Below are 26,585 nucleotides of genomic sequence, written 5' to 3'. Positions count from 1 at the left end.
TGTTCACTGAGAAATTGTAACTATATTTAATCAGTATCTTTGTGTTGATGTAACAATACTTGAACTGATTGCTTTAGAAAACAAAACAATTACTTTTCAGAACTTTTTTTTTTTTTTTACTGTGTGCTGCACACATGTCCATTATGTTAGTCTTTTCTCTGACAGAAATACCTTCTTAAAGGCGGCCTTTGATTTTTTTTTTTTTAATATTTTTTAAGGCCTTGTACATGTTTTTATATGCGCATCTAAATACACTGTCAGACATTGGAATAAAATTCTGGCCACTGTTCCTTTTCAAGGAAGACATTCCTGTGGAGGACATGAGTTTATCTGTTAAAGCAGAACCTGTGGAGGAAGGCCCAGTAACCTCCCATTTCTAGCCACATTTCTTGCTATCCAGCATTTCTCTGCTAATTATCCTTTTTTGACCTTTTGTTTCAATGTAATGAGCAAGCCAGTGACATATTTAGTCAGTAAAAAGAATTAATGACAAAATGGTGGTATTCTCTGAGCTGGGAGGATGACAGAAGGAAACAGACAAGTATCATATTCAGTAGATTCCATATAGAAATAGGCTTGAATACAAAAAAATTGGAAGCTTGATTATTGCCTGAATTCACCTTAAAGTAGATGATCTAGGATTTGGCCATCTTCTTTGGATAAAAATTGCTAGTAAATGCAGAGATTTAATCATAACTTTGGTACATCATTACTCATGGTGTGTTCAGATCTTAAACATGTTTTCAAGTGAAATTTGAATTTGCATATGTGGGGTTTGTGTCTGACTTCCGTTTTTGGGAACAAAAAATGTAGACCTTTACCTACACGTAGCTTAAGTTTACCACCCTTTTTGTCTTTTCAGATGGGCCATATAGGACCCTTTTGCCCCATAGAGGGCACTTTTTTGCCTAAGTACTTTCATTACTTTCAGTATCTTGTAAATGTTAAGTTCTTCATATCAAATACTTGTGTACAACTCCAACAACTTTGTTGTTTTGCATGTCTGTCATTCAGATCTCAGTAGATGCAGCCCATGGTTACAGTCCTCGAGCAATTGACATGAGCAATGTCACTCTCTCCAGAGATGTACATGTAAGTCAGAAATAGTATTCCTAACATTTTTGACAATGCAATTTTTAATTTTCTCCTAATTTATTGAAAACAAGTTTTGTGGTTTCTGTTATTTCTTTTGATATGCTTTTATTTTTTTTTTTTTTTTGTATTTTTCACCACTGCTTTTTGATCCTCTGTTACTTCAAAAAACATGGTTCTTGTTGAAAGGCTTGAAAGTTTCTCTTTTCTTGAAAGAAATATGTTACTGTAGGTCCATGAAAGAAATGAAAAATGTAACCTAGAAAATTCTGCAGCTGGAAATATGGAGACAGTATACAGTCAAGAGGACAGGAGGGGAGAGTATAAAAAGTTGTCTCATGCTAGGAGTAGTAGGCAGTAGTAGTTCTTACTAGTTGGAGACTGGAGAGAACTTTTCTGGCTTATCTTGTAGGTTTGGGGTCTAGTTTCTAGTTTACCAGTCTGAAAGAGTTTTTATAAGAATTTACTTATTCATTGTGCACACTAGAGGAGAATTTCCTGCTCATTAAAAAACCATCTCCATCTATGGAGTCCCTGGTAAAACGGTTGGTGCTTCTAACAGTGTGCTTACACAAAGGAGTATCCACATCAACCAGGCAATATCCATGTAGTCGCTGACTGTTATGTCCACCACCAACAATTCTGGCACAGTCCAAAGGACAGGTCTGCTGTCCTTTGTTTTGTTTACTAAGGCCTTCAGAGTGTTCTTCCTCACCTTGATTTGAGAATGAAGTCCCTGTCTGAAATGCCAGCACTCTTCCTCCTTGTCTATGTGGTTCCTTCTTTTTTGTTTTAACAGTTCTGTATTCAGCATTACTGCCTATGTATACCCATCCTAACAAAATGCTATATCATAACTCCTGGTTTTGGTGAACCTTTACAGTGTAATTGTATGGAAACTGCTAGTACCCAAAAGTTGTTATTTAATATCAACTAGAAATTTATTCTTCCTTGGGAGTTGGCCATTGCAGCGCATATCATTAAACTCTCAATTTTCCTAAGGCTATGGCAGAGATGATGGCTGAAAACTACCATAACATATGGGCAAAGAAAAAGAAAATGGAGCTTGAAGCAAAAGGTAATGTAAACTCTAGCTATTATTAGTGTCTAGAAGTTTACCTGAGCTTTTATAATATCAAGTGTAACATTTCTTGCTGAAGTAGTTTACCAATTCCATTGCAATACAGAAAGATACATTAATACATTTTCTTTCTAGCTTTTATGTCAGGTTATTGCCCTGTGGTCTCTGAACTCAGTTTCATTTGAAGTACCTTTTTATTTCAGATAGATCTAAAAGGATGTTTTGAATTGACAAATGGATAAACCTAGAGCAGATCCTTGATTCCGTGTAAACAACTTAATATGATCTGTGATCTCTGCTTATCTAAGTGATGATTTTTGTGATATATAGTGCCACTCTTGTCCCTTCTATGTTAAATACGTTTCTTTGTTTATGTATTAAAGATATGTCTGAAGTTCGGGTTTTGTGTTATCCAAAGGTCTCAAATCTAACACTATACACCAAATTTGACCTTTTTTTTTTTTCCTTTTATTGTGTGCTTGCATTTTTATACATAAGCCTCTAGCTAAATTAGAGTAGTTAAGGTTTTATGAAAAAGTAAAATTACACCTGAAAGGGTTCTTTGATAAATCAGTATAAATTTACATACCTTTAATTATATTTCCCGTTATTACAGATTTTATTTTAATTTTTATAGACTTTTTCTTTTAAACTTTATTCAGGTTAAGTAGCTGCAGGATGGACTAATTCTGGGAAATTGTAGGCTACAAGAACACTAATATTTGAATGCATCTAGTATACTTAGCAACTTTGAACACAGATTTTACCTTTGAGCAGCACTTCAATGAGAATGCTATGTATTTACAGTATTATGCAACGGAAGATGGGACTGAAATGACTAGAGCCAGCTATAATAAATGAAGAAGAGGCTTTTGATTGAGAATTTCTTGGTGTGAAATGTAAATACATTTATCAGTTGAGCAAAACCTAGCCTTCAAGAGTGTGTTTTTTTCCTCATGTATGTGTGTGTATACATATATTCCAGTCTTGAAATATGTTTTTTTTAGAACATTTTTAAAGAACAAAACAGTAGTGTGGACTTTGGATACAATGCATAGGAGGATTATCCTTTTTTTTTTTTTTTTTTTTCTCTAGATTTTTTTTTCAGTCTGTTGGCAAGATGTCTTTCAGTTTATTACGTACCACTGTTCTCTAATGGTTAGGTAAATCCATTACAGCAATACTGCCAACATGAGAATTCTCAGTGATACGACCTTTCATGCCATTTTTTAAATTTATTTTTTCATTGCAAGTGAAGGAAGCGTTTAGGCAAACTTCAGTGTCATTGGAGCAGGTGACTTCAAATAGCTTCAGTTTTGTAATGTTTCTTGAAATTTTTATTGAGTATTTATTCTGGATGTTTTCTGTATCATATACAGACACTACCAAACAGAATTAATGATGGAGTACTTTAAACTTAGAACACTAGTGGGAGTCAAAATATCAGGTTATTTGATGATATTATTTATTTATATTACATATAACATGTACATATATTCTACATACTACATTACATAATAATATATTACATTATATTTTACATTGCAAACCTGATTTAAAACTACTTTCTGTTGAAATTCAATATAACTTTTCTGTAACAAGTTAATGTGACAGAATTTTACAGAAATTTTGCAGATGAAATATGTAAGTGTTGGAGGGGCTAGATGGGATCCACCTGAGGATGCTGAAGGAGCTGGCAGATGTGATTGCTGAGCTGCTTTCCATCACCTATCAGTGGTGATGGTCAACTGGAGAGGGCCCAGATGACTTGAGACTTGCTAATGTGATGCCAATTTATGAGTCGTAAGGAGGATCCGGGGAACTACAGGCCTGTCAGCCTGGCCTCAGTGCCAGGAAAGGTGATGTAATGGGTCATCTTAAGTGAAATCACACAACCCAAGCCCAGCCAGTGTGGGTTTGTGAAAGGCAAGTCTTGCCTGACAAAACTCATCTCCTTCTATGATCAGATAACCCTCCAGGTGGATGAGGGAAAGGCTGTTTACATGAGCCAGCAATGTGCCCCGGTGATGAAGAAGGCCAACAGCATCCTGGCTTGTATCAGGAATAGTGTAGCCAGCAGGACCAGGGAGGTGATCGTCCTCCTGTACTCAGCTCTGGTGAGGCTGTACCTCAAGTGTTGTGTTCAGTTTTGAGCCCCTCATTACAAGAAAGACATCAAGGCCCTGGAGTGTCTCCAGAGAAGGTCTAAGAAATTGATGAAGGGTCTGGAACACAAGTCTTATGAGGATTGGCTGAGGGAACTGGGATTTTTAGTCTGGGGAAGAGGAGGCTCAGGGGAGGTCTTACTGCTCTCTATAACTACTTGAAAGGAAGGTGTGGGGAGCTGGGTGTCACCATCTTCTTGGAGATAGCTAGAGGTAGGGCTAGAGGGAATGACCTCAAGTTTCTCCAGGAAAAGTTCAGGCTGGAAATTAGGAGAATCTTAGAGGTCTTTTCCAACCTTAGTAATTTTATGATTCTATGATTCATAGGCAAGTACATAATTTAATTTGTCTAATTTTGTCACTGAATTTATTGTTTCTATTCATGTATTCAAAATTTGTGTGTATAACTTAGAAAAAACAAAAGAACAGCTCTGTGGTTAACAATGAAAAAATTGAGGCTTTCAGCATAGTAAGCTCTTACTGGCTCATTATGTTGTTGACTCAGTTTAATCTTCTTAAAGAGAAGGCCTGATAATACCCATTGTTATCTCTGTTGAACTGAGTAGAGATTTAGTGGTGTTAGATGATGAGAGCTTTTAAAGCATTTGTGTGCTTTCATGAAAATAAGTTGCATTTACTCCAACATGTGCAAACAGGAGTATAGCTTTATCATAGCAATTAATTTTGTTGATTTGTATCTCCTTACTATGTAGGAAAATGCAGAAAATGCTTATATTTTTCATTTAAGGCTTCTCATGGAAGTATGTTAGCTAACTGAAAATACAAGTGCCAATCCCCCTTCTTGAATATTTGAGTGTACTAATTATGGTTCATGATCTATTATAGTCTTACTAACTTTCATAGATACATACATACTTAATATGCTTGCATGAATTTCTACATATCTGTCTTCAGCTGTACTATGTGGAATTAGATCACGTTTGTGATAACAAAACAAGAAACAATCATCTCAATGTAAAGGGCTATACTTCCCCCCAAAATTTACTTGCCAATAGGTTATCATTTTTCATTTACTGAGAAGGACTCAGGACTCATGGAAAATTTTATGTTGCTTACAAAATCAGCTAAGTATAGGTCTCCAATATTTTCTTGAAGGAATATGTTCCCTTATTTTAACAATATTACTACAGACTTACTGTATTTATATTTATATTTTTGTATTTTTTGTTTTTATTTATATTTTTGTATTTATATTTTTTTCTTAGATAAGTTTGATCATTACCTTTACCATTCTATGGTAATTTGATACCATGATAATTTGTAGCAATTATCATATAAATGTATTGTGATGAGGGAGAAGTTGAAGACCTAAGAATGTCTGTTTTTACTAAGATATTTGTGTTAATAATAGCTACTATATGTTCTTGGCAAGTTAGCCATCTACATTTAGAGAGATATCAATAAATCATTGTATTGGATTTAGGCAAGGTTTTAGTAGCAGGGGGGCTGTAGGGGTGACCTCTCTAAGATGAGCCCAGAAGCTGTTCTACAGAGCCATCTCCAGCTGGTTCCAAAAGGGACACACTGCTGGCCAGAGCTGAGCCAGGGAGCAACACTGGCTGTGCCTCTGGGAGTGCAGATTTAAGTATTTAAGAAAATACTGCTGAGCAACAGCAGCTGGGAGAGTAAGGAGTGAGAAAATGGAGAGAGAAACAACCCTGCAGACAGAAAAGTCAATGAAGGAGGCCAGGAAGTGCTCCAGGCACTGGAGCAGCAGTTCCCCTGCTGCCTGCGGAGAGGCCTCTGGTGGAGCAGACTGTCCCCCTGCAGCCCATGGGTGCCACATGGAGCAGATCTCCACACTGCAGCCCGTGGAGGAGCCCTCGGTGGAGCAGGTGGATGTGGCCTGGAGGAGGCTGCAGCCCATGGAGAGCCCCTGCAGGAACAGGCCCCGGGCCGGAGCTGCAGCCTGTGGAGAGGAGCCCACACAGGAGCAGGGGATTGGGGGGATCTGCTGACTGGGGGGGACCCATGTTGGAGTAGTTTGCTCCTGGGGGATGGACCCCGTGGTATGGACCCATATTGGAGCAGTTGTTGAAGAGCTGCTGCGTGTGAACAGGCAGGACCATCCCACGCAGGATCAGTTCGGGATGGAGTGGCATGGCATCCTGTGGGAGGGACCCTACACTGCAGCAGGGGCAGAGAGTGACTGTGAAGGAGTGGCAGATGATGAAATGCTAGGGTCTGACTGCAGCCCCCCATTCCCCCTTGCCTTGCACTGCTCAGGGAGGAGGTAGAAAAGGGTAAATGGGGGGGGGGGGGGGGGGGGGCGGGGAGGGGGAGGAGGGGGGGGGGGGGGGGGTGGAGTTTTTATTTTGATTTTAGTTTCTCAATGCTCTAATTTGTTAGTAATAGGCAATAAATTATATTAATCTCTTTATGCTGTGTCTGTTTTATCCATAATGGTAATTGGTGAGCAATCTCCCAGTTCACATCTCAGCCTGTGACCTTTTTTCCAAGATACTTTCTCCCTCTTTGCCTTTGAGGAGGGGGAGTAAGAGAACAGTGCGGTGGGTTCAGCTAGTTATCACTGTGAAGCTACCAAAACCCCATTTTATAAGCAATACAAGTGCAATTTATTCTGTTCATCTCTCTGTTTTTGCAATATTCTTTTAATGAGACTGGCAGTTATCTGAAAAATCTACTCTAGTTTTCTGGCTTTAATTCATTACTATAGAATTGAACTACATCACTTTCATAGGTATTAGATAGACATATATCGTGCTAAATTACATGAACCATTTTTGCTTTCATCAGAATGTTTAAAAGCAGAACTCTGGAATGACAGATCTTGGTTTTGTTCTGAAATGATGTGTTATTTATTGAAATATATTCAATTTCATTAAATCAAGTTGTAATGATAATGCATGTTCATAGCAGTTAAGCACTTTTTCCTTCTTCAGCTGTTTTTTTGTTTGTTTGTTTGTTTGTTTTTTGGTTTGTTTGTTTTAAGTCCAACATATTTTCCTGGTATCTACAGCAACTGATTATGTTAGAACTATGTATGCAGCCCTGTCTAAGGTAATCTGAACATTGTGTAGAAATACGGGTTTGTGTAAAGAAACCAAAAAGTGAATCGTTGGTACTTCAGACTAGGTTTTACTGTAGCATGCTATGTGTTATTACAATAGTGCTTTTGCATATCAGGACTTACTGTGTCAACAGATACTATAACTATGTTTTAATTCTCTTGATATTCCATAGTAGGAGGAGGCAACCATCCACTTCTTGTTCCTTATGACACTCTCACAGCCAAAGAAAAAGCCAAGGACAGAGAAAAAGCACAGGATATTCTGAAATTTCTGCAGATCAATGGATATATTGTCTCCAGGTAATTTTCTGTTCACTGCTAGTGTCACAGAAGGTTTTTAAAACTCCTTGGTAGTGTTTTTTATTTTTATTTTTTCATTTTTTTCCTTTTCTATTAAAAGCAAACAAGCAAAACCAAAGGGTCATATTAAGGTTTCAGTACCTGAGGGAAAGGATCAGCTTCTTTATATAGAACACTGTAAGGAAGAAGTATTTTATGGTTTTTAGGGTTTGCAGAAATTGCAACCATTGTTCTTCAGAATGCATGAATTTGTATTCTGTCTCTCCTCTCAACATTGTAACATACCTCTTCTTTCCATTGTGTCTTCATACATCCAACTGTTAGTAAATTTGTTGATGTTCTACAAGTGATAGAATTATTAAGGCTACAGGCACATCATACACCTACACCTCTTTGTAGAAATCTCTAGACAATTGTGTTGATGAGAAAGACAGTTTCATTTCTAAAATCTACTATTGCTTTCTTTAACTGAGTTGATTTGTAGTGTTACTGAAATAGAGTGAAATGAAAACAATGTTTTTAAAGAGTTTTCCTGATACAGTCTGCAGCATAAATATAATAATAGTGAATAAATGTAATAATCAAAATAGCATGAATAATTCAGTTAGCATACATTCTCTGCAGAATTCCCTTTGGCTTTAATAGGACATATATTTACCTACTAAATACATTGAGAATAAAATTTTAATCAATTGTCTAAATCAATGGAAATATGAATCACTAGGAAAGACTGAAAGCATATCTGAGATTTGTATTTATATGAATATTAGTAAGAGAATGAAACAAGCACAGAGATGGATTTAAATAATCATTGTGAATTAATTAGCATAACACATCTGCCTAAAATCTGCCCACTTCCTTTCTTTTAAATTTTATATGAAATTCAGTCCATTTATAGAGTCCCACAGCATATCTAATAATTCTAGGTAGAATCTTTAAAGATAGCTAGAATAATACAATTTACTTGCCTTCAGTGGACTAGCATGTATGAAGAGGGATGTCAGCAAGGGTTATTTTTCTCATCCTCTGTAAAAATTTAAAAAGACTACTCATCTGTATTCAAGGTTACATGTTCCTTTTGGACTAATCTTTTGTATTACTGTCTAACTTAAACACAAGTGAAAAGTGGTTTTTGGTTTTTAGAGGGATGGTAATATATTTGTTAACTTGGACACACTGATCATCTGGTAAGTAGTTCCTGCCTTATCTGCATCCTCCTGTGCCAGTAAAATGCAGATATTTCTAACAAGATAAACTCCATGTACCTGCTGCCCCTGTCTACTGTGCTGTCTAAACAAACATGCATCTGCTTCATGTTTTTCCTTTGTCCCCTCACCACTTGTCTTACAGCCATACATGCCTTCCTGTCCAGTCTTTTATTTGACTGTGACCATTCTAATTCATCCCATGACCCTTCAAACCTTAACTTTCATCTTTAACCAAGTCTAGGAGCTCAGATGATTTTCAGAACTGGTAACTAGGGAATCTGTGTAAGTTGCCTGTGAATTTAAATACGATTCCCAGAGCTACCTCCACACATACAAGGGATGATGACATGCCCAGCTGCACAGACTTCTACGGACAATGTGCTGCCTTCAACTCATGTATAAAACAATTACAGACAGTCAAGCCTCCTTCCCCCACTTTAGATGGTAAAGGTTGAAGTTCAGTAGTGAAAGCATTCCACCTCCTTTACCTTTCTCTCCAAGTTTACAAGCATGTGCACATTCATGGATCCTTTGAGTACCAGCACAGCCTCTGTCTGTACAATACCTTTGCTTGGATGTTGAGCTCTCTTACCCACTTCAGCGGTCTCTTTCTTGCCAGCTAGTCCATTTTGATGCTCATAAGTGAACTGATGCCTACATTCATGCATATTTCTCACGAATACTTTACACTTGTGGGTACCCTTGAATTATCTGGCCATCTGATACACCTGCTCAGACATGAGGCCTTCTACTCACTGTCTAGTCCAGCTTGAAGTTTGCAAGTGAATTGCACTTGTGCGCCCTCATGCACACTGAGTTTAAAGAAAAAAAAAACACATTTAACTTCTCCCAGGCAGCCGGCACTCAGGTGCATGGGCTGTGACCCAGGGTCCCACTCCAGCCCATGCTGCTGAGACTCTCACCTCACTGACACTGTCCTCCTATGGCTGGTTTCAGTGTCACCTCAGTGACATTGTCCTCCTATGGCTGGTTTCTGGGACACACACCATTCCTGCCCCAGCAGCTGGCAGTTGAGACTCCCACTTGCTCCAGTTGCAGACACCACAGGCTAGGAGCACCCACCAACCATCTGACTCCAGTTGCTAGCACCAAATCCATTCACAGCAGTTCCCCACTGAGCTGGAACTCTGTGCTCAAAGCCTGCAGGACCTATAGAGACATTACCAAGAGCTATCTCCTTTCCAGCTATTGGTGTTGAGACCCTCATTCTCTCCAGTTGCTGGTGCCACAGGACCACAGGCACTTAGAACCCCAGTCTAATTACAGTTGCTGCCCTAGTATTCAGTCCTCCTGGTCTTGCCAATACCTGACCCTTACTCCTTGCAGTACATGCGTATAAATGACATGGTGAGTTACACAGAGGGATAGTTAAGAAAGGACTTAAGAAGACAGGACAGACTGTGGTGATCAGGTGCAGTGTTTAGTTGAACAGCTGTTACTGACTGGCCACAGTTTGTGTGACTGTCCCCTTTTTTTCTATTACCTGCTTTGATCGTCCTTGATTCCCTCTCCCCTTCACATTCAATCATTAGCTTTCATAGTGCCAGTGATCCCTTTGTATATCCCAAATCCTCATGTTATTCAAGTTCCCCTCTCTTAAGAGTTACAAAATCCATGTGGCTCTCTCCAAAGTTGTGTCTGTAGTTTCCTACTGGCCAATCAATGACTAACTGGAGAGTTTTTTTTTGTTGTTTGTTTGTTTTTTGACATTCTCTCCCTTATTCCTTCTCTACCACATTTTGTGTTCCTGTTTATGGCTTCTTTCTTACTACCACCCTTTACACTGAGAGGGTCCTTAATCAGATAACCTTAATCAAGCATATGCGCCCACCTTAGAATTTATTATTATTAAAATATATTCATCAACATTCCTTGCAATCTTCACAAATTTCATTTATATCCACAAAAAATTCTCCACAACAAAATCAACATAACATTATCACAACACCAACAAAGGTGGACAATTTACACACTCCACCTGTCCTCACTTCACCACCTTTCAACACAAATTCTTCACAATTATTACACTCTAAAAATATTCAGGCCATATTTCCCGAATATTGTCCTTATCTCAAATTCCTTCAGCCCCATATGTACCCTGACAAGTATCAACTGAGAAAGCAGTTTTAGTTGTAGAATCTTTCTTTCTGAAGCCTACCATCAGCAATGTTCTTAATTAGAACAGAAATGAGACTATAAAGACAGTTATACTTGGTAGGTTTACTTTTTTAACTTGCAAAATAGCAATGTACATGGTTCTGACAATGGAGTGCCAAACTACCTTGCTGGTAAAGCATAGCTTCCTTATGTTCAGTCATTAGAGCCCTGGTCCTGCAGAACCACTTAGGTCATTACCAGTTTATTGCTAGGAGACAATGGCCTACATCATGAAACTGCTCTCTGCAAATTAATAGTTGATTTGTTGAAAGGATAGGCTTTTCATATCAGACTATGATGGAACACACTGGGAAAAGCAAATTGTAATTCCAACACTTCTTTCCCTCTCTGACTCCCCCCGACATAGCTATTCAAAGTTCCTTCAGTCAAACAGACTTCTAGGCAAAAGTCATAGATTTACTTCTGGCTTGTTTGTTTAAATCAAAGTATCTTGGTAGTGTAAAACTCCCTCAGTCAAAAATCAATCCATGGAGGACATTGAAAGATGCTAATACCTTACAGGTAAGGGAAAGAAATTAAAATGATACTGGATTAATCTGAGTAGTCACCTTTTCTGCCAACTTTCTGTCTGGTAAATCTTAATTGCATCTTAACAAATGGCTCAAAATGTAAATAATTGCAAGAGTACTATTTAATTTAAACCGAACCATTCTTATATGAATAAGCAGTTAAGTATTACCAGAGAAAATGGCATCAGGAGAGGTAAAACTAATTTGATTCCTTCTGCACACATAAAAATTGACTTGCTTCTTATTTCAGAGGATTTAAGGACCTGGAATTGGACACACCATCCATTGAGAAACGCTTTGCCTACAGTTTCCTTCAGCAACTTATAAGATATGTGGATGAAGCCCATCAGTATATTTTGGAGTTTGGTATAGTACTCCTTCTTCATTTTCTTTTATTAAGAAGTTTGAAATTATAAAAACAACCTGAAAGTTTCCAAAAATAAAAAATTATCGGACACGAAGTTTTTCCTCTAGCTTTCTGTAGTTGATGATGAATTTTGAGGAGTTATGTGTTTCACATTCATTCTAGTTTCCCATATTCATTCTTCAGATGAAAATGTAATGAATAAAGGATAAATGGTTTATGTATACCAGATTATTCAATAGTATGTGAGTTTTATAGCAATTGGGGGAAGAGAACCAAGTTTAATTTCATTTGGGTAGTTATAACCAATAATTTTGTTGTTTAAAAAAGTCTGTAACAATGCATTGAAAATTTGGTAATTTTTCTTCTCCTGGGAACTACAGGAGGAAAGTGCAACACTTTTGGAAGAATCAGAGTTCAGTCTTCCGAAAGTGTTGCCTATAACTAGAAAAATACACATATAGGATCAGATTTTCATCTCAAATAAGTATCCATATCTCTTTAGACTATGAGATGTTTACGCATCTGTGACTATTTGGACAATTTTTCTTTGCACATTTTATTTGCTGTGACATTTTTTATTTTTTTTTTTCTCATAAGAGTGTCATAAAATGCCTCTAACTCCTGTGTGTGGTATCTTAAATCTACATCTAAAGACCAACAGTATTATTTATTTATAGTGTACACTTTTTAAGAAAAATGCAGAATAGACTGTAATTAGGATATATAATAGGGAGCTAAATTTTCTTCTCTCTGCAGATGGTGGCAGCAGAGGCAAAGGAGAGCACTTTCCATATGAACAAGAAATCAAGTTTTTTGCCAAAGTACAGTATATCTTTGCTCATTATTTGTTAACATAGTAAGCAGTTGAAGTGAGAAGTGTTAGTGAATGTGATTATTTTTGTTATATATACAGCTTTCTGTGTTAAATAATTATTTTGATGATTGGAAGCAGTAATAATAAATATGGCTTGAAAATAACATAGTGATGAAATACAGACATAAAAAAAAACACTACAGGATTGTATTCTTACTGTCATTATTCCCTTTCTCCATGATATATAATTAAACAGGTGATGTTATTCATAACCTCCTTACATTTTCTGTTTGCTGGCTTTGTCTAGTTCAGAAGACTTTTTTTTCTCTTTCACACTCTTTAGGCAGCTAAATATGAGCAATAGCTACTGAAATTAATACAGTCATGTACCTTTCAGTGTCACCTTCCTTATCTCTTTCCTTGTTTTAAAACAATACTGATGTCTTCATCACAGAATCACAGAATGGTTGAGGATGAAAGAGATGAAGGAGGTCATCTGGTCCAAGCCCACTGCTCAAGCAGGTCACCTAGAGCAAGCTGTCCAGGACCATGTCCAGATAGCTTTTAAATATCTCCAAGGAGACTCCACAACCTGTCTGGGCAACTTGTGCCAGTGCTCAGTCAACATCACTTTTTTTTTTTGTTTTGTTTTTTAAATGTGTTTTTATATGTTCAGACAGAACCTCCTGTGTTTCAGTTTGTACCCCTTGTCTCTTTCTTGTCCTGTCATGGGACGCCACTGAAAAAAATCTGGCTCCATCATTACACCCTCCTTTTAGATATTTTTTTACACCGATGAGAAGCGCCTACGCCATTTCTTCTCCAGGCTAAATAATCTCAACTCCCTCAGCCCCTCCTCATATGAAAGATCCTGCAGTCCTTTAATTATATTTGTACCCTCCCACCCCACTGGACTCTCTCCAATATGTCCATACCCTTCTTGTACAGAGGAGCCCAGGACTGGCCGCAACACTCCAGGTGGGGCCTCAGTGGTGCTGAGTAGAGAGGAAGAATCATCTCTCTTGACATTCTGGCAACTCTCCACCTAATTCAGCCCAGGATGCTATTGGCTTTCTTTGCAGTGATGGCTCATTGCTGACTCATGGTCAGCTGGGTGTCCACTAGAACGCCAGGCTTTTCTCAGCAGAGCTGCTTTCAGGCTGGTCAGCCTTTACTATGTGAAAGTGTTATATATAACTCCCACTATGCGGGGTTATTCCTCGGCAGATGTGGGACCTTGCATTTCCCCTTGTTGAACTTTATGAGGTTCCCATGAGCCCAGTTCTCCTTATGCCAAGAAGGATTTATGTATTATAAATTAAGAAAATCTACTTACAGCTTTGGCATTCAAAAGCTTGTATGTTGCTTGCATATTCAAAGTGTCTTTTCAATTCATTAGTGAATAAGCAAAGGTAGGCGTTTGCAGCATTTTCTAAACCTGATATCTTTGCAGTAAATTGTAATCTTATGAAGTACTTCCATAGTGCAATACTTGCCAAGTTTTTTGATTCAGAAATTAGTCACCTTCTTTTGAACCATGCACCCAAAAGGAAGCAATTTGAGATTCATGTTGACTGTTTATTTTGGATCTCTTCCTGGCTGAAACCTGTAGCAGTACTGAGTAATCATCACCCCTTTAAGTAAATAAGAAAACTTCTGTGGACAAGCCCTTAGTGAGTGAGGGTGTTTTTGGAGGTCTGGATAGTAATTAACATTAAATGCCATTAGTATGCTGACAGTTCTAGGTGAATTTTTCTCAAACCTACCTATGTTAAAAGGCATGAACAGCAATACTTGTTTCTGGGTAAGTAGTATTGGACAAGTATTAAATTGTGAGATAAAATTAAATTATACTTTCTGGTTTATACTCCAAAAGAAAACACAGGTCAAGTCCCAGAGATAATATAAAAAAAAATAATAATAAAAAAATGTGTTAAAAACTGCTGCCTTAATTGATGACATTTTAAGTATCTTGAATTAAAAAAAAAAAAAATAGACACTAAAGAAAAAATAGGAGGAATTTGAAACAGAATACACATTTGAAATCTCTTGTCTGTAGCTGTGACTTACAAAGAATAATACAGAACATAGCAAAAAAAGCCTTGAGATAACCACTTCTTTCTGATGTAATTGCAGGTTGTGCTCCCTTTGATTGATCAGTATTTCAAAAATCATCGCCTGTATTTCTTATCTGCAGCAAGTAGACCTCTCAGTAGTGGAGGCCATGCCTCTAATAAAGAGAAGGAAATGGTGACAAGGTAAAATTTAAAATAATTTTCATGTGTATGCATATTTGTTTGTCTTTAAACAGTACAGTTTATTGTCAGAAAGCGAGAAGTTGCAGGCTTTTTTTTTTTTTTTTTTCAAACACAAACATTAACTTCCTTTTCCCATTGAGAATATTCATTGTGTAAAATGAGAAGAGAGTTCAGAGTTACAATTATATGATGTTTTAAAGTTAGCAGTGCTGATTTTTTGCATGCAGGGAACTTAATTTATGTGCAACAATTCATCTGTTGCATTGTCTGTTGCACAAGATGTATAATTGTGTATAAGTTCCCACTGTTGGAAATAAGTATATACTGAAACCATTATTCCTGCAACATTTTATATTTAAAAGGAAAAAAAAAAAGCAATAACTGAGTTTTAGACAGTATCATTATTACTGCTCCCCATAAAAAGTAAAACGAGTGGCATTCTTTCTGCTCTTCAGTTTCTAAATAGTGACAATGGTAGTAATATGACAGAAATATCCCCTTGATCCTTTCTCTGAAGTTATCCGTTATTAGACTATCTCTCCAAGAGATGTTTTCACTTAATCTCACTTTTGATTGAATTGAAACCCATGTTTCCAATTTAATAATGTGGACTACAAGTTTAAAAGAAGACCAACTGCATGCCTGCACAGTACAGGTATCATGGATGGCTGTTAACTAGGTACCAAAAACTGAATTGATGCTATAGGGAGACAGCCAATTGATGGTCATACAGACATGAGGGGTTTTCAAGATTGTATGAACACTGAGCAGAGTTTCTAACACCAATATTGAGCGTAAGTAAGTAATGACCTTGACTCTTGTGTCATTTCATGGACTGATTTGGTCTGGCAGCTTGGCTGAATGGCCTTCTTCAAAGAATGAAAAAAATATTTCAAAGAGTTTGCATCTAGATTATTTTCCACTGTATGAGCTGCTATGTTTCTTTCTGTAATATCCTGGATAACAATATTTTAGCAGTTGTTAAGTAAAGCCTCTTCAATAAATCCCACACTTCTAGAATATGTCAAACATGGAAATATCAGCATACATGCTGCATGGATTCAGGACGTCTACACATATGCTGTCTAGTTGTATGCATGAGATTTCTGAATTTGTAGCCCAGCAAAATGATCAGAGCTGCCATCAAACAATTGAGTTGAGTGCCTTCTAGAAGTGCCAGCCAATGACAATAAACTACAGGCAAGGAAACCTGGATAAATGTTAACTATAACCACTGCTGTGCTGTTGTGCAGCTGATTTCTTGAGAGTCAAGCTAATGGGAAGTGCGTTACATGATCCATTTTCCAAAGCCATTTTAAGGGATTCCCAACATTTTTTTCTCCTCATTTGTAGAGAATTCTTCAAATGCTTGGATTTTCTGTTGAGTTTTCCCTTTAGATATGTTTGTGTGTGACTCTTATGTAGGCTTTTCTTCAAACCAAAGGCAGTTTCTGGCTGCTTGCTTTTTCTGATGAAGATAAGCTTGCATTTTTCGAACTATGGAAGAGTATTTTGCATATTGTTAATGCAGTGACTGTCAAGAAATGCAATAAATATTTTGTGTTCAGCAAATACATTAAATTCAGATCAATTTTCTGGGAACATATGGGTCAGACCTCTTCCTGAAATAGTGTGACTTTATCCTCCATTTATTTGTAAATAACATTGTCAGGACTGGAGTTTTTGCATTTCTTCATTATACCATCCTACAGGTCCTTGTATTACTGCAGGTGGTAGAATTATTTCTGGACATGAGTCTAGGTACTAGACATTTGGACTTTTTTTTTTTTTTTTCTCTGAATTTACACTGTTGACTGTGGAGATAATAGGTTCAGTCTGACTTTGTGAAAATATAGCATCTGCTGAATGTTACAGTCAGTTGAGTTACATTTGTATGTTAGAAGAAAAGATAGATTGAGAGCTACTTAATGTCTTCATCGGAATGGACACGTTTATATGACAGTAACATATGCCTACTTTTCCTGTTGGACTGGATGAACCAAGATCCTCATAAAAGAATATAAAGTGTATATGCCTGCCTCATGGTATAAGTGAACAGAGATCCCTGAAGATGTACAGCCAGACTCTTTTCTAAAACAGAGAAGTTGCTGTTGCTGTAATGGATCACTGTGCTAATAAGGCGGATTCAACACCACATTAACCTGGCTGCTCCAATTCTGGACATAAATGTTTCCATTTGGCACCATGCTCTCATCTGTCAATGGAACAACATACTCAGATCTCATCCATGAACTATGCAGACGTGCTTATGTGTCTTTTGCTTTTATATCAGAGGTTGTTAACTGGCCCATATGCCTAGTAATTAAATAGCTTAATAAAATGACATAGTATTATTCATGTCATTTTAACAGATTAGGGTTTTTGCAGCACAACAAATAACACCAAAATTTGTGTCACTGTTGTAGAAAATTCTCAGACTGAATTTGGTCTTGAAGATTGAACTAATCTCTCCTAAATTTGGAGGCCAGGTCAATTTGGGTAGGACAGTGTGGTCCTGCTTCTATGAACTAATACAAAACCTAATTCTTCATTGTTCTGAATGGAACACTGCTCATCAGCACAAAAAATAATCTACACATATGAAATGAAATCATTGATTGTATCCATTTTTGTTTGTTTAAAACCATATAAGAAGCTATTTTTCATGTTGAGTTACATTGTTTCTCATGTCATCATGTTTTAAGAAGCAGCATATTTAAAAAGAAATTCTCACAGTTTTCAAGGCAAGATCTAAATCGGATTAGTTAAACATCTACCATCAAACACTTCAATTAATCTGATTTCCTTACCTTTTGTTTTCAAATTGTCAGTGATGTCCTGAATAGCACACTGACCACATTTTACTTCTTAAAGCTTCAATGGTAATTTCCCTGTGGGTTTTCATATAGGACGCTTTTATATTAATTAGCTTTGCTTTTATTTTTTTTTTTATTTTTTCTTGTTTGTTTCTTTAATTATAATATGTGCTTATTTAACCATGTTTGTTAAAGATATGCACTTAAAAACTCTTTCTTTAGTACTCTGTCCCACATTCTGCTCAGATAATTGATTCTTTCTGCGTGACATCATGTTGCTTTTCCTGCTCATATATCAGCTGTTATTTTTTTCTCCCCCCCTCTCCCCCCCCCCTTTTTTTTTTTCCTTCTCTTCTCTTTTATTTTTCTTTTGTCTTCAGCCTGTTCTGCAAACTTGGAGTTCTTGTCAGGCATAGGATTTCACTGTTTGGTAAGAAGACCCTTGACAAATACTAGCATGGCCATCACTTGGTTTTCTTTGCCATTTTTGCATTGTGTTATGTGCTGCTTTGTTGCATGCTGCATGGCTGCATGGCTGAAATGCATGGTCTTCACAGACCACTAGTTGTTTAGGCTGGTAGATCACAGAATTTTTTAGTTGAAATAAATAGCTTTTGTAGTAATCAGATGGAGGGGGGGGAGTGGTGATGGTGGGGGGGTGTTGTTTTGTTTTTTGTGTGTCTTAACCAACATCTGGATTTCATGATTCTACCAAAAAAATTCACCGAGTTATTTATAAACACATATTTGTTATTTTTTTTATAATTCATTTGGGAAAAACAGAGTATCAGAACTACACATTTGTATTGGAAAATCATTTAGGACAATTTGTAGTAGGCTGAAATACTTATTGATGTTCTGTGGAATTCTTAAATATTCCCAGATATGCTTGACTCAACATACGCATGTCTACAATATTTCTGTTATTATGTGAATCTATCAGGGTCTGGGTATTTGTCTTACACCATGTGAAAATCACTTAATTGAAGTCAATTTGAAATCTGTATCAAGTTTAAACACTATATGTAATGCGTGGCACAGTCATTAGTCTGAAATTTTTTCTTAAGCCATGATGATAGGGAATAGCACATGCTATGCATATATAGCTTCTATGATGGATGTATTGCAAACTTCAGCATCCATGAACATATCTAATTAGGTAATTACATAGCTGATTAGAATTTGATTAAGATAACATGCATCTGACTCAGCTCCTACATATTTCATTCAATTTGAAGATAAGGAATTCACTTGCTTCAACATTGTAGTGTTCAGAAACATTATAAAAACAATTAAACTGAGAAGAAAGAGTGGAAATTATTTGGGGGATGTTGCTTTTAAATGTGTTTTGGGGTGATCTGCGTGGGTTTTTTTGTTAAGCCAAAAGATCATAGAAGGAATGAAGTTATTCCTGCTGCTCTGTGTTGGTGCTGTAGCTTTTAGGCTTTTTGTGAAAGATGGAGTATGTCACAAACCTACACATAAGATCTGGTTTACACCCTAGGTTATTTCTTCAAGGAATTAAATAATTCAACTATACTTTTTTTTTTTTTTTTTTTTTTTTTTGTAATACTTGCTGTTGTTGCTATTTGAATCTGTTTTTCTCATTATTTTTTTCTAAAATGCGTAACATTTCAAGTTCAAAATCTGAGTCAGTGTAACTTCTAGAGTACTAAAGAAGGGATGTTTTCTGTTCCACCTCTCACAGCTTGCTTAGTTTCTGTTCTTAGGGTGGGTTCAAGTAGTAGGAGGGTAGTAGAAGTTAGATCAGGTGGTATCAGATGAGTATTCACCACAGCTATGGTTTAGTTTTTAACTCAAGTTTCCTAGTGTGCAGTAACTAAGAGAATACAAAATCTTTATGCCCACACAGAAGTATACTGTATTTTTTCCATGAGTTATGACAAGGTCATAGTAAGACTCCAAATCATGGTTGTTACTGTGAACATACTAACTCAAGTCAGTCTTGCTTTACCTTGACTGCTAATTATTTCATGTTAGAAAACCAGATCAAAAGAACTGTAGTTCTTGTAGCAATACAAAGGCCCATGCAGAAGAGGTGAAGATGCTCATGAGGACAACCTTTAAGAACACAGTGGGAGCCTAGGAAATTATTTGTGCATTTTGGAGGCTCCTTAAATGAGCAAGAGTTGCTTGATAATAACCTTTTGGGATGGTGTGGAGTTTGCTATTTTATTGACATTCCAGATAGGTGTTTTACATTTATTGTGGATTTGAATGGGACTTCTGAGGATACAGCTGCATGTGTGAAAGTCATTAGTAAAAGTCCTGTAGTGTAAACTGTATGTAAGTCTTGATAAAATGGGAAATTAAACATAGAAGTATTCTAGAGTGAATTTAAGCAGTTAATTGCATCTGATATCTAAGAATGTCACTGAGACTATGGAACTGTAATTCAGCATGGAATTATTATTTCTTTACATTTGAAAGTAGATTTTGACCCCAATCATCTACTGTTTGTTTGAGAGCTGTATTTCTGTATCAATAAGATTGATTTATAGTCATTATTATAAGTGGGCTGGATTCTAAAGTTTTTAGTGAATAATTTTGGAGAGCCTGAGGATTTGAATATATATTTTCTCATTTTAAAAATCAAATTTATGTGAGTAGCTTGATTCATTTTCTATACTGTTAAACCTCTGGTAAGACATTCTTTCCATGTATGTAAGAAATTAAAAAAAAATATGAAAAAATCTCCATATAAGTAATGCAGTGCCACCTAACCTGAAACAAAAATTAGCTGAATAAGACTAATAATAAGAGTGGCCTGCTATTGCTCATTCATTATGGGAACTTAGAGAAACTAATCAGAAGAGGACTTCACTTCAGATAACTAAACAGTTGTACTGTTCATGGCATCAATTGCATTTGTAAAACATGCTGAACAGTGCTCTGCCCATCAACCTAATACTTATGTTAGATGTTGGGGTATGTTTAACCTTAAAGCCTCTTGAACTTACGTGTTTTAGTATTTGCATATGTCCAGTCTCCATCGTTTTATTTTAACATCTAGTTGTATGAAGAGTTACGTTAAAGAATCGCTTGTTTAACTTTTTGTCATGTTGAATTGTACTTATCTGCTCTCTTTTCATGATGTAATGGAATTTTATATACTACATATTCATTTCTACAATCAGAGTGTCTTATCTCTAGTTTTCAGGCTTCTGAAAATCAAGTACATATTTAATAAAAATGATATTTTTATTTAATGAAAGTATGTATACCCACTGAAATATTGGCAATAGTAATAAAACTAATTTTATTAGAAACCCCCTAATTTCAGGTTTCATGACTCAAGTTTTTTTTTTTTTTAAAAAAAAAACAAAACAAAACACAGCCTTCTGAAATTGACTTCTGTACTCAAATTTGAAGCGAACTGAGTCTTGAAACATTCAATTATTATTATTATTATTATTATTTTTTACAAATTGTATTGGTGGAATTTTAAAGTAAAATATTCAAAATACTTTTTTAGTTTTTTTTTTTCTTTATTTATTTTAGAATCATAGTGAAAACAACTAAATGCTTGGCATCAGACAAAAGTAAGACATGGAATTTCCACTGAACTTAAACCTCTATTTCAGAGCAAATTGTATTTTTAAAGATTTTTATAAGAAATTCTGTCTGAATTTATAAACAAGAGGAGACATTACAGGAAAGAAGTTTCATGATATTTTTTAAAGTCTTTTTTACTGTTATACTGATAAAACTGGCAAAAATTTAGTACATGGAATTTAACACACGAAGCATGCTGTATTTATCATGCTCTCTGAATTCTCCTCTGATATACCAGTTGAACAGCAAGGTTTTTCCAGATTACCAAACTCAGTGTATATTTAGAACTAAGAAAAATGTTGTTCTGTTTCTTTTAAAGTGGATTAACTGGTTGGCCTCATTTTTCCTTTCATTAAATGAAAAGTGGCAAGTGTCTCATTAAATTGCATATACAATGCTAGCTTCCAGAATATATGAATCACTGTACTGTCAGAATTTGAATAATTCAGTTATGCACACCCACCTATCAAAATGATTTATCCTAAAAAGTCACCACACAATTGCAAGTTGTTTTCATATTACTGTCATCAAAGAAACTTCCAGTAAATTTAAGCTAGATAATTCCAAATAAACAGTATAGTACTTTAAATAAATGGGGCAGTCATTAAAGCTTTTGTTCCTTAAAGCTGAATAATACAAAAACATAAGGTGCAGATTCAAAACTATTACTGATCTTCCTTGAGTTGAGGTAGTCATATAAATCTGTTTTTGGAGTGAGTCACTGAAGCTGGCCCTTTTAGACATTGCTTACTTTGCATAGTCTTTTAATGTTGCTTAATGTTGCTTCAGAACATATTTTTCACATCTCAGGAGAATTTATGAAAAGAATTATTATCAGTGGAAAAATAAACACTGCAGCATCTACTGTGGGGATATGCCTAAATCTTGTCTCATTTTCAGAATAACTGGATGAATTTCTTACTCTTCCATCTGGTTGCACCTTAGAAAGTACCTGATTCCTCATAAACATATGGCTCTTGTGTCTACATGGTATAAATAGATCGCCAGGGTTACTTTTCAGGGAAATGGACTGAGCATCTCTTTACTGCACAGAAGGTTTCAGCATGTATGCATCTGCACATACACTCACATTGTGTGACAATTCAATCCACAGTCTAAGGCAGGGTTGCCTTGATTGTTTCCCTCCATCCCTGCTTTCATTAGCATGATTCTGCACCCTCTTCTTCACCAACACTGGCATTCATGTCACCAGACAGTAAAATAGTATGGAGAAAAAATAGGGGTTGACAAAAAAAAAAAAGGAGCTGACAGAAAACCTGGGGGGTGAGGGGTGGGAGGAGGTGCGGAGTTTTTCTTTGGAGTTTGTTTGTTTGTTTGTTTGTTTGTTTTGTATGATTCATTTTGGCCATGTCAGCTTACTTGTCTGGTTATTAAATTGCATTACCACAAAAGTGCCAGTGCAAAGAGGGTGAGGCTGCATGGCCAGGGGCAGCCACAGAAACTGTGGTTCAGGTTTGTTTGATCTACTATGTGTTTACAATCACAGAATCATAGAATATCCTGAGTTGGAAGGGACCCATAAGGATCATCAAGTCCAACTCATGGCACTGCACAGGTCTACCCAAAATTTTAGACCATGAGATAAAGTGCACAGTCCAATCAGTTTTTAAATTCAGACAGGCTTGGTGGAGTGACTACTTCACTGGGGAGCCTGTTCCAGTGTGTGACCACACTCTCACTCACAATACAACTATACCCCCCCCCCCCCCCCCCCCATTTTAGTAATAGAATAGCATTCAAAATGCTGCAATAAACCTCCCACTCCATCCTTGCAGTTTGTCTTTTCAAATCTGTATTTCAATGAAACACTTACTACTTTAAGTTCTATGTTTGCTGATATTTTCAAGTGAAATAACTACAGTTAATAAAGCATAGTACCCTATATGCAGACAATGGTATTTCCAGTAGTCTGTCTTAAGCATTGTCTGTTTTATTTATTTATTTTTGATTGAGAAACTTTGGAAGTATAAAGAAGCAAGAAAAAATATTTTCATTTTTGCAGCAATTTATGTTTTTTTTTTTTTTGTTTTTTTGTTTTGTTTTGTTTTGTTTTGTTTTGTTTTTAAATCAATTAAATAAGCTATGGATGAAATTTACATAGCCTAAATCTGCCCTGGATTTAAAAAGTGAATTTAGAGGTGACTTATACATGGCAACATCATAGGCTGTGCATGTACATACAAGGTGTATGTGTAAGTTCTCTTTTTACATATGTAAGTGTGAAAAAAAGTCATTGCAGTGGGAGATGCGTATTATGTCATATGTGCCACACTTGATCCTGCTATGAATATCTGTAGCCTATTGGTAACATCAGGGAGCTAAATGTCTTGATGACACTGAATGTAAGAGCAGCTTGTGAAAATCAAACAGCTTTCATTTTACTGAGAGGGCAGAAATAAATGTTCAAATAAATATGAATGAATTAAAGCATAGTTTATAAGACTTAAAATGAAAAGCAGACAATACACTGTAGCTCTAATTAACTCCACATTTAAGTGCTTCCTTTTTGATTGCCTCAGCTATTTGATGAGAGATGCTTCACTGCCCCTTGTCACTGCATTTGTGCAAACAAGGCTAAGACACAAACTGCATGTTTTTTAACTTGACTGTCAAAACTACACAGAAGTTGAATTACTCTTCTGCAATGTCATTTACTCTTTCATTAAAACCAGAGACATAGTTGGCAGAGGGTAGGTATGCTCTAAAGTATGCTCAGTTTAATTGGTGGGTAATTTTCCTTCCTATTTAGGAAATGATGCAACATCAATAGTCAACTGTCTTCACATACTGGGCCAGACCTTGGATGCGAGGTAACGCTGAATATATTTTCTGAAGTACAAAGAAAATCACTTGTAAGAGAACAGTATCCAGTCAGATTTGGAAAACCTGTGTAAGGCTACAGTATTTCAAAACTCAAGAAAGATGTTCTTGAGAAAGATAGTGCTGAAAAGAATTCCTGCTGCAGAATAAGTTAATTATTATTTTTTGCTTATCTAGGGGTTGGAAAAACAGTATTTTTATTTTATGCTTTACGTTTCAGTTTAGAGTGGTGGTGTCAAGGATCTGCCGGCTGTACTCTCATCTGCTTTTGTGATGACATGACTGTCTCAAGACCACAATAACATTAGAAATACTTTGTTCTTTTGCTTATGCTGTCTAATAAAAAAAAAAAAAATAGGAGTTAAGTGCACATAGGGTGCAGTGAACCTGTCTCAGAGTGTCTTCATTGCAAAGTTAATTCTGGTTCCAGTTTGAAGAAAAAAACTCACACCTTTTATGTTGAATTCAGTGCTACTTCTAAGTTGAGTTGGCTGCTTTAGCCATAGTGAAGTCTGTAGAAGACTTAAAAAAAAAAAAATAGAAAAAAGAAAAAAATTCCCCAAACAACCAAACCCCAGTTTGAGATGGCTCCTCTTTTCCAAGAATGATAAATTGCACGACTTCTCATTCTTCCTTTTTTTTTTTCCCTTTTTCTTTCTTTTTTTTTTTTTTTTTTTTTTTTTGCCCTCTGAAGGCAAATTAATCCCTGTCTTTAATAAGATCTGTATTTTGTCAATGGGAAACCAAATACAATATCCTTATTTTCATATGAAACTTTTTTTTTTTTTCAGTAGGTTGTTCTGCTGTGAGAATTTTATAATCTTAAAAGATGAAAGATTTTTCTACAGATCTTTGTTATATACTTCATATAAGCCAAAACTAGACTTTATTCCAGGCTTGTTTAATAGAGTATTCTTTCATTCTCTTTGCATGGTATATACAGAACTGTGATGAAAACTGGTCTGGAGTCTGTTAAGATGGCACTGAGAGCTTTTTTGGACAATGCTGCTGAGGATCTGGAGAAAACAATGGAAAATCTGAAACAAGGCCAGTTTACACACAGCAGAAACCAGCCCAAGGGAGTTACACAAATCATTAATTATACCACAGTGGCTCTCCTGCCAGTGCTATCTTCATTATTTGAGCATATTGGACAGCACCAGTTTGGGGAAGATTTGATATGTATGTATTATTTAGACATACCATGCTACTATCCATAATGTCATACAGTAAGCATTAATAATTTCTCTAGGGTGCAGGTTTTAGTGAACTTTCTGTAAATATTAAAGCAGATGTGTCTGCAATTAGACAGAAGGCTCAGATTTGGTTTCTGTGCCATAGATTCACTGTGGTTTTGTTCCTGTGTGAAAAGTTCATTTAAGTTAATCTGTCTTTGCTCTGTCTATATCTGAGGTTGTGCCCCTAGAGTGATGGTAGACTGTGATAACTGCCCCTTGACTCAGTTTCAGTTAGAAGGGAATGTGGGTGGCTGCATCTTAGATCCTAAGGAAAAGTGTAAGGAGTTTCTGAAGAACTGAAAGAATAGGTAGTGAAGAAGGGAATGTATGTGAGACTTCATTTCTGTAGAGATTATGATTTTAGCAGATTGTGTCATTTATTTTCCCAAGCCCAATCTTTGCAGGAAAAACTTTTGTAGTCTCCAAGACAAAATTTTAATTGTATGTGTTTTAGGAACTCAACAAGAATTCTGTTGTCCAGTCTTAAAGGAGGGTGTTCTGCTTCTGCATAGGTAACTAGCTATAGCAATACCTAAGAGAAGGGTCTGGAAGAATATTTTTTTTTTTTTTTTTTTTTTTTTTTTTTTTTTCCCTAAGAATCTCCCCAAATTATTATTTAAAATAGCCTTAAGAGAACTTTTTGCAACAATTTGCTTTTGTACTGATGGACTTAAATGTGTTGAGATGCACATTTCCTCATTAAATTATTTCTGTAAAATTCAGGAGTCTTTGACAGTATCCAGAAAAAAAAAAGTCATCTGTGGTGTTAAATATACCACTGCTTCATCATAAATCAGTGATTTTCCAGTGATTTTTCATTCTCTGATATTCTGTTTTGAAGCTGAATAATTAGCTGTATGTGATACTCTTAATCAGCTATTCTACATATTGCATGTTGTTGTCAAACTCCCAGTTTTAGAATTCATAAACTGAAAAAGTTACCAATTGGAATTGCCTACTTGTAGGATTATCTTATTTGTACTACTGTGGTGACAGGCATCTTCACCTGGTGCTTGTACCTAAGAGTATTACTACGTTTTCAGGGTACTCCATGATGCGATCACGTACA

General features: G+C 36.2%; 1 protein-coding gene across 4 annotated transcripts in view; it reads left to right on the top strand.

The window, feature by feature from the left end:
- Positions 1 to 26,585, top strand: part of RYR2 (ryanodine receptor 2) — a 400,228-nt gene that overhangs the window by 297,929 nt on the left and 75,714 nt on the right. For 3 of the 4 annotated variants that reach the window (XM_035320403.1, XM_035320401.1, XM_035320399.1), the window contains 9 exons: positions 1,015 to 1,092; positions 2,095 to 2,170; positions 7,564 to 7,690; positions 11,857 to 11,972; positions 12,730 to 12,794; positions 14,924 to 15,045; positions 18,242 to 18,291; positions 24,208 to 24,268; positions 25,222 to 25,460. In XM_035320403.1, the coding sequence (XP_035176294.1) occupies positions 1,015 to 1,092; positions 2,095 to 2,170; positions 7,564 to 7,690; positions 11,857 to 11,972; positions 12,730 to 12,794; positions 14,924 to 15,045; positions 18,242 to 18,291; positions 24,208 to 24,268; positions 25,222 to 25,460 (934 nt within the window). The remainder of the gene's footprint in view (positions 1 to 1,014; positions 1,093 to 2,094; positions 2,171 to 7,563; positions 7,691 to 11,856; positions 11,973 to 12,729; positions 12,795 to 14,923; positions 15,046 to 18,241; positions 18,292 to 24,207; positions 24,269 to 25,221; positions 25,461 to 26,585) is intronic. The other variant, XM_035320402.1, reaches the window with a different exon arrangement.

Source organism: Oxyura jamaicensis, chromosome 3 (genome assembly GCF_011077185.1).
Source record: "Oxyura jamaicensis isolate SHBP4307 breed ruddy duck chromosome 3, BPBGC_Ojam_1.0, whole genome shotgun sequence".
Lineage (NCBI taxonomy): Eukaryota > Metazoa > Chordata > Aves > Anseriformes > Anatidae > Oxyura > Oxyura jamaicensis.
Note: the sequence above shows the minus strand (reverse complement) of the source record. Positions and strands in the feature narration are given on the sequence as shown.